Source organism: Triticum urartu, chromosome 1A (genome assembly GCF_056163025.1).
Source record: "Triticum urartu cultivar PI428250 chromosome 1A, HENAU_Tu73, whole genome shotgun sequence".
Classification (NCBI taxonomy): domain Eukaryota; kingdom Viridiplantae; phylum Streptophyta; class Magnoliopsida; order Poales; family Poaceae; genus Triticum; species Triticum urartu.
The window spans coordinates 159677100-159685882 of NC_141873.1; the positions used below are offsets into that span (position 1 = coordinate 159677100).

The window sequence follows — 8783 nt, forward strand, 5'->3', positions numbered from 1 at the left end:
CGCCTTGATGTTATTAGCTTACGGTCAAGTCTGCCTAGGCTTCACCGCTGTTCATACAAGATTTTCAAACCGTTGAAGACATGACAATCAAAGAATGAAATAAATGTATGAAGAATCAGAGGGAGCTACTTGGAAGCAACATTGTGGGAAGCGCAAAAACTGAAGACAGGATAATCTTCATTCTCCATAATGGAGAGTCAGGGACTATCTTGTTTTATACTATTTTATCTTAGAGAGGGTAGTAGGTTCTAGCTAATACTCATGATCATGTGTTAATGACAATTAAGTAGGGTTGGTTAGATGACTACGATGATGACGAGTATGACTTGTTATTATGATAATGAGTAGAAGTTGTTCGATGACTATGATGATGGTGAGTATGACTTGTTATTATGATAACAATGATGAGTTATTATTAATGATGATGATGCTTACTTGTTATATCATTATGAGCATGATCAGTTATTATATATATCAGTGGGTGAAATAAACATGGATTAGATTCAAGTGAAAGCAACACATGGTGCAGATCGAAAGTACTACTAATCCAAACTTGATCATACTAATGTTGCATCCACTTGAATTTGAATCTAATCCATGTCACTCTGACCCACTTAAATAATAACTCATCATGATCATCAAATCATATGACGAGACTAATATAAACCAGTACAAATATAGCGACAATACGCAGAAGAAAAAAATAGCAAACTTTATCAGTAGCACCGGTAGCCCACCAGACGCTACTGCTAGGGAGGTGTAGTAGCAGTGCTTGGTGGAAAAAGACGCTGCTGCTAGAAAGGTGTAGTAGTAGTATCTGACGGGAAAACACGCTACTGCTATGCAGAGTAGTGCGCCCCGACCCACGCTATTACTGAACATTAGCTGTAGCGCCGTATCAGTAGCGTGCTTCCCTCACCACTACTATGCCTCCAACCCGCGCTACGGCTAGGATTTTCCCTAGTAGTGGAACAGAGATATGCCCTGTCACTGCTACTTGTGATTATTTGCTTTTTCCACCACTACCCGTTATGACACCCCTCCTAACGCTCTCTACATAAGCCATGAGGAGGACACTGGCTGAGGGTTGGACTCTCTCATGTTGTAACCTACGCCAAGAGCAAAGAGCACCACATGTGTAGGGTATTATCTCCACCGAAGAGAGCCAGAACCTGTATAAACCCTTGTGCGTACTCCCATCCATACAGTTCGATAGATACGATTGCCTCTACACACATACCCCTATAGTATCGTCAGGATTATATTCACCGCATGGAGGAAGCATGGCGAGGCAACAACAAGGGGATGAGCGGCACATGGTGGGATGAAGCCGATGAGGTGGTCGCGCTCTTCATCGCCTCCCTCTACCCCATCTTGTCTTGTTTGGTCGTTTCCTTTAACCCAACTTCGATTGATCCTATCGAATAGGTAACCAGGTGAAATGACCGGAGGGAAAAAATCATCCTAAAAAACCTAACGTGCGGGCCTAGACCTGGAAAAGCAAGAAAAAGTTCACTTTGTGTCATTTTATCTAGGTATCGGTCAAAAGTGTGTCAATTAATCAAAGAAAAGAAAAGCCCGCTCCCCTAAGAAAAGTCTAGGGTTCCTCTGCCTCCTGCAGCCGCCGGTCCGCCTGGTTTCCGGTGGCCTTAGAGCCATGACGACGCGGTGGATCCCGACCCTTGTCGGCGGGAGGGATCTGTTTCTAGATGTTCCTTCGAGTTTTGTTAGGTTTTGTGTGCTGCTCAGGAAGACGAGACGACAACGACGACGACTCTCTAAAGATGGAATAAGGTTCTCCCCGCCTAGTCCCGTCCGATGGACGTGTGAAGGTGTGTCTCCGATGGATCTGTCCTTGGTGGATTTGCTCAGATTTGATCGTAGTCCATCTACGTTGATGTGTCTTCAGGTTGGATATTTTCGATCTACGCTACTCCTCATCGACGACGGGCGTTGTTCTACTGTGCTAGTCCTATGGGGCCTTAGCATGACGACTTCCCGACTGTTTACTACAACAAGTTTTGTTCGGCTCCGGCGAGGAATAGAGGATGACGGTGGCGTGCCTTCGGCTCGCTTCAGTGCTTATAGTCGTTGCTAGGCGGTTTATGAATATGGATGTAATTTTTTATTATTTCTAGTGTTTGTTGTACTGCCATGACTAAAGATGAATAGAACGAAATTTTCTGGCAAAAAAAATTAATCAAAGAAAAGAAATGTGTGCTACTGAATCAAATCAAAGTCTTAAAAAAAGCGTGTCATTTTATCAAATTGCTCTAACAAAAATAAGAAAACAGAAACGAAGTGAGCAGTGGAAAACAGGAAAGACAAGAAACAACTGCGCGAGTACCCGTGCCGCCTGTCCCGCGGCCGCTTCCCTCCCCCTCCCACCCTCTTCCTTCCACCCGGATCTTGCGCGCGGCGGAGATAACACCGAGCCACCTCTTCAGCCCTCTCATCCGCGCGGATGAGCGGCGGCTCGGCCCCCCTCCCCTACTCGATGCGAGATGTGGATGGCGGCGCATACAACAACGCCAAGTTCCGCCAACGATCTCGCCTCAAGGTGCTTGTGATCCAGAGCCCTATTTCCTTTCGCAGTATTGGCCGGCAAGAGACCTGGTCTCTGCGGCAGTCACTGCGATGTTCTGGAATCGGTGCGCTGCGGCGATTAGACTCGCTTTTAAGTGATTCGATCGGTGTATGTTTATTCGAGGAGCTGAGAACCCGGAAATCTTGTTGGTTCTGAGGGGTTCGTGACCTCGGATCTGTGGGTTTACCTACTTCCCGTAGAGGTGCTGGAACGGATCGTACGTTTGGATCTCTGTAGCTTCGGGTCTTAGGTGCTTATTTTGGCTTAGTGATCTGTCTGAGGCTGCTAAATAAAATGAATGAAGTGGTAGATTTGTTGTGATAAATGATTGTGCAGCAAAGTTCACATTGTTGGTATATATTGCCCTAATCATCTCCATTGGTTTTGTCACCCTAAAAGAATCACACGGCATCGACAGGCATGGAAACTGTTGTGCTTTACCATCACTAGATTGCCAGTCAATTGAATCAAAGCGGAAACATCTTTAGTTGTTCATTATTGTTTGACTCGTTTGTATTTTAGTTTGTACTTGAACTATGCATAATTGTTCGCCGGTCTGAAATTGAGTTGGAGGCTGGTTATATGTCATGTTACCGCATGGAATTAGCCAAGATCACGATACCTCTAGAGGTAGGAATTTAAGGAAAAACAAAAACATTCCAGTATAGTTTCTAAAACTATATGGAAAACTATGGAGTTCGATAAAGTCAGTAAAGGCTTTCTCTCTTTTGTGTTCGATTTTGGCAGGCTGGTTGTATGTAATATTACGTTACTGCATGAAATTAACCAAGATCATCATATCTATAGAAGTAGGAAGTTTAAGCAAAAACAAAAATATGCAGTATAGTTACTTAAACTTTCTGGACAAGGACAACCATGGAATTCCGTAAAGTTAGTAAAAACGTCCTCTCTATTTTTAATGTTTAAAATCCCTGCATTTTTCAATATATTTTCCTGAATGTCCTTGATTTATAAATTTCCTGCAATATTCCTGTAGTCCCCCTAGGCACATTTGATAAAGGAGATAAGACATCCAGGTTAACTATCTTGGTTCTTGTGTCAATTATGTTCCAACATCACGATATGGTGCGGAAGTCGATCTGGGATGCCGGGACAGGTACATGGACAACCAATTGTTTTTAGGTTGTAGCTGGGTCACTTTATCTATAGAAGTAGAGAAGTTCAGGGAACAAGAAAAATATTCCAGTAAGTTACTATAAATTCGTAGAAAATTATGGAATTCGGTGATATTACTGAAGACTTTTTTCTATTTGTTATTTTCAAAATTCTAGTATTTTTTAAAAACCTTTTTGCATGGTTAAAAAAGTGCACACAGGTGTGCACTTTAAGTGTGCCTAGGCACTAGGCTACAGCAGAATGCCTTGCACTTAATCGTGCTAGGCGTGCGCTTAGGCGAGATAGGCGCTAGGTAGAGGCAAAACTAGGAATTTACACCTAGTGCTTTTTGCAACGTTGCTTTTTTTAAAGGCTCGTGTTTTCTCTCTCTAAATTTTCTTGAATATTCCCGTAGACACTCATAGGTACATTTGATAAAGAAAATAAGACATTCTTAAACTAGTTAACTATCTTGAGTCGATTATGTTCTAACATCTCGACATGTTACATAAGTCTATCTGGGATGACTAGGAAAATCTTTGGTAGGTTGCTACGTGCAGAGTACATGGAATTGGATTTAAGATTAAAGATTTCTAGCCTGTCACATGGTTGTTTATATTGAGCTCACGGTATAATTAGTTGCCCTTTTCGACTTAGCCCTTACTTTTATTGCTCCAATCGAAGGCAGTTAGTTAACAGAGGAACATTGCCATAGATGTCTCTGGTCACATTTGAGAAAGGAGATAAGATGTCTAATTTTGGTTTTTTATTTTGAGTCGGGCATGTTCCCATGTTGGATGGGTACATATGTATCTATGATGTTTTTTGGTGACTTGACTAACACGAGAAACATTATCTTGGTGGACTTTACCTAGGTGTACTTCTTTTTCTTGGTGATTACATATGGTGGAATACGTTGCCTTGGACTATATGTGATTTTCATTTCCTTGGCACTTACATGTAGTGGATCTCAATGGCTAGCGCCTTTTCCATCAATTTTGGTAGAATTAAGTAACTATAATGGTCGTGACTGGTGTAGGTATAGTTATGATGACCATGGCTGTGATTTGTTTAGGCACATCTATGATGATTCATCGGTTTGTGATCCACTAATAACAAGGGGCCCTACAATTCAGTGGCCATATATTTTTGTTTTTTGCGGGATTCTCTAGTCTAAACATGTACTCCCTCCGTCCCATAATGTAAGACGTTTTTTAACACTAGTGTAGTGTTAAAAAGTGTCTTATATTATGGGACGGAGGGAGTAGTTTCCGTCTGTCGTAGAAGTGCAAACACTGTTGTGCATGAGTTATTCAAATTTGGCTGTTTGTATCACCTGAACCACTGTGTGGAATGGGGGTCTGATGCACCAGCCCATGTGGCCGATTGTGTCGCGGGCGACCTGCCCAAGCACCGTTAAGTTTTAATAAAGCTATGCTTTATCTCAAAAAAATGTATTGTGTTTTTAGTATATTATAGTTACTTGTGTCTGTCCTTTCTTATGAGGGAGCATATTTATCCGAATTCACATCAGTTTCTTTCCTTGCCATGTACTCCATCCGTCCCATAATGTAAGACGTTTTTTAGCACTAGAATATGTATGTATTGTTGTTATGTGCTAATTAGTTCTTTCCTCTAAGGTTTTTTATTTCTCATGTGTAGATGGTTACCCAGGCTCTTATTTCTAAGAGCAGCAAATACCAATTTGGAAAATTCACCCTTGGGAAATTCTTGAGTCTTCTAATGGTTTCTGGCTTAATATACTTGCTTGCGCACAAAAGTTCGAAGGGTTTTGTATCTGGTGAGCTCCATGACAAAGAAGTAGAGAGTAGACATGCCAGTAAAGATTCTCCCACTATCCGTACATTCTGGAGAAAGCCACCAAGGCTACCTCCACGTCTTCCTCCAAATGAAATATATAAGAACAGTTCAACACTTCACCACCCCACTTCATCTGAATGGACATCCAGGCAGAAGAAAGTTAAAGAAGCATTCGAACATGCATGGTCTGGCTACCGAAATTATGCGATGGGTCATGATGAGCTTATGCCTTTGAGCCGCAGAGGTGTAGACGGATTAGGAGGTCTAGGTGCTACTGTTGTGGATTCTTTAGACACTGCAATAATAATGGGTGCTGACGATATTGTGTCTGAAGCATCAAAATGGATTGAAGACAACCTAATGAAAAAGATCAGCGAGAAAGGGCAGGTCAACTTATTTGAAACCACTATCCGTGTCTTGGGAGGGCTTCTTAGTGCATATCATTTGAGTGGTGGAGACCAAGCAGGAGGAGGTGATTCTGGGATAGCAGTAACACCTAACAAGACTAATCCAGATCGTCTTCTGGCAGTCTCAAAGGATTTAGCAGACAGATTATTGTTAGCTTTTACATCAAGTCCATCGGCTATACCTTTTAGTGATGTTGTTCTTCGTGATCGTTCTGCACATGCATCCCCTGATGGCTTAAGCAGTACCTCTGAGGCTACAACATTGCAACTGGAGTTCAGTTACCTTAGCAGAATATCAGGAGATCCAAAGTATGACTCAGAGACAATGAAGGTGTTAGAGCATATGCGAACACTCCCAACAGTGGAGGGTTTGGTGCCTATTTATATTAAGTATGTATGGCTTCAACCCTTATGTATCTTGCGCGACTATGTAAACTTTACCTGTCATCATATTATATTGCATTTTCCTATCATCAGAAGCATTAAATTGTAGAAGAAATGGCTATGTTCTCATTCTTGCCTTCTTGTATGCAGTCCCTACTCTGGACAGTTTAGCGGAGAGAATATTCGACTAGGGTCGCGTGGTGACAGTTACTATGAGTACCTATTAAAAGTTTGGATTCAGCAAGAAAATTATCGTAACACTAGCTTGAAGTATCTATTTGAAATGTATACGGAAGCAATGAAAGGGGTCAGGCATCTTCTTGTTCGGAAAACTACTCCAAATGGGCTAGTTTTTGTTGGGGAGCTTCCCAGTGGACGAAATGGTGCTTTTAGCCCTAAAATGGATCACCTGGTATGCGACTCATCATGCATCTACCACTTTTTCTCTCTAATGAGAACCTCCTCATTTTGTAATACTTCTTTTCCTGAATAACCTTTTTGACCCTAATTTTGATGCACACTAGTTTTCCTTGAGAATTAATGTCATGTCTTCATTCTGTAGGTTTGTTTTCTTCCTGGCACCCTTGCTCTGGGTGCAACAAAGGGTATCACTAAGAAAAAGGCTCTTGAAAGTAATCTTCTAACTAAGGAAGACATAGAAAATCTTCAGCTTGCTGAAGATCTGGCTAAAACTTGTGTTGAGATGTACTTTGTGACTTCTACTGGACTTGCTCCTGAAATTGCTTATTTTCACATTGAGGTAAGCAATTCACTGAGCTATGGAGTATCTTGACATACTCTTGAGCTATCCACATAACATTTTATTTTTCTTATATTTTAACATCTTATTTGGGTCTGGATGTTGCAGGGTAATCCTGAAGGTGGACCTGATGGTGGGAACAAAAGTTCTGAATATATTAGTGACATCATAATCAAGCCTCTTGATCGTCACAACCTTTTACGCCCAGAGACTGTGGAATCCCTATTTGTTTTGCATAGAATCACAGAGGATCCAAAGTAAGATTTTGGGATATTGTATAACCTTCAGGCTGCCTACTTTTGTGTTGCATCATGCTAGCTGTTGTTTACTATTACTGTTATAAAAAAAAGCTGTTTTGTGCACAGGTATAGGGAGTGGGGTTGGCAAATTTTTCAGGCCTTTGAGAAGTATACAAAAGTTGATTCTGGTGGTTATACTTCACTGGATGATGTCACAAGCCTACCTCCACCTAGGAGAGACAAAATGGAAACCTTCTTCCTGGGGGAAACATTGAAGTACCTGTATTTGCTGTTTGGTGAAAGTAATATTCTTCCACTGGACAAGTATGTATTTAATACTGAGGCCCACCCACTTCCGGTCATTCGGTCTGTGGTACAGGTTTCTAATACCGTATAGCATCAAATGTATCACTGTTGTACTTAGTGTACTAAGATGAGAAAGGTTAACTAACAGAAATGTGAGAAATCTTAGAACTTTGTTTTGGACAACCAGGCTGAAACAATGAGTAGCTTTCTCCTTTCTGGATGTTTGTGCTTGTGCCACAGGTGGTTCAAGTGGCAAGAAAATCGTTCTTGGAAGCAAAGCTCAAATATTTGTCATCTTCATAGTTTGATACAGAGATCTGCACTTGTATTTATTGGAAGATCATATATCTTCTCTAAACTGTGCAATCCATTCCAATTCTGAAATTACTTCATGGCACCACCAAGATTTTTATCTTTGTTATATCTACTATCATGTGTCAGCCGTCTAACCTCATATAATGTCCCACCAAGTTGGACTATGCCTACCTGGTGAGTGAAACTATGGCTCTATATCTTATTATTATCTCCAGTTGTTGCTCATTCCTAGCCCTTTTTGTACATGCTTCTCGTTTTTATTTGTTGTATTATGGTGGGTACTTTAAATGCTTGGTTCTAAAAATATTTTGATATCTTCAAACTGGATAATCCTGATTTACATCCTTCATTAGTGGCCACCAAAAATAGTTTTTTTTTGCGGGTGACCAAGAATATTTGTTACTATAACTTTATGATACCCTAGTTCAACAGTTATCTCTTGATACCGCTGACTGCTGACTGCTGACTGTTTCCAGTTTTGAAATAGCAAATCGTACTAGTTTCTGCCAATTACATCATTTTGTCATTCAGTTCTAGTGCCAGATTTTGATTATATTTCATAAAAGAATGTTTTGTGTCTCCCTGCATTTGTATACCATACAATTTCTTGGTACTGATCAGCCTATTCTTTCTAAGATTTTATCAGGCGTCCGAATTTCATTTCCGCATGACCTGAAGTAAATGAACCATGTGTACCATCTTGATAATAGTTTTGACTTGTGATAGGATAATCTAGTGTTCAAGCTGTGTTGTTTGTTCATCATATGCATTTAAACAGAATAAGTATTGTGATATATACAACTCTCAGATTTGGCATGCTTGTACTTCGCTGTTTATGCCTGTAATAA

General features: G+C 40.8%; 1 protein-coding gene across 2 annotated transcripts; it reads left to right on the forward strand.

The window, feature by feature from the left end:
• The first annotated feature begins 2333 nt into the window (after nucleotides 1-2333).
• MNS3 (alpha-mannosidase 3) lies at nucleotides 2334-8034 on the forward strand. 2 transcript variants are annotated; one of them, XM_048715400.2, is made up of 6 exons: nucleotides 2334-2560; nucleotides 5366-6321; nucleotides 6466-6727; nucleotides 6878-7075; nucleotides 7184-7332; nucleotides 7441-8034. In XM_048715400.2, exons 1-6 carry the CDS (start codon nucleotides 2465-2467, stop codon nucleotides 7709-7711), a joined length of 1932 nt encoding a protein of 643 aa, XP_048571357.1. In that variant the 5' UTR covers nucleotides 2334-2464; the 3' UTR covers nucleotides 7712-8034. The 2 variants fall into 2 exon arrangements, with proteins under 2 accessions (XP_048571357.1, XP_087372653.1); XM_087516527.1 differs by lacking the exon at nucleotides 2334-2560 and adding an exon at nucleotides 2574-3704.
• The last annotated feature ends 749 nt before the right edge of the window (nucleotides 8035-8783 follow it).

What these genes read in the sequence shown, in the direction of transcription:
- MNS3 (XM_048715400.2), top strand. Translation starts at nt 2,465, where the DNA reads ATGAGCGGCGGCTCGGCCCCCCTCCCCTACTCGATGCGAGATGTGGAT. An exon ending in GCCAACGATCTCGCCTCAAG is followed by an intron (nt 2,561 to 5,365) that starts GTGCTTGTGATC and finishes TCTCATGTGTAG; the next exon opens with ATGGTTACCCAGGCTCTTAT. An exon ending in GCCCTAAAATGGATCACCTG is followed by an intron (nt 6,728 to 6,877) that starts GTATGCGACTCA and finishes TTCATTCTGTAG; the next exon opens with GTTTGTTTTCTTCCTGGCAC.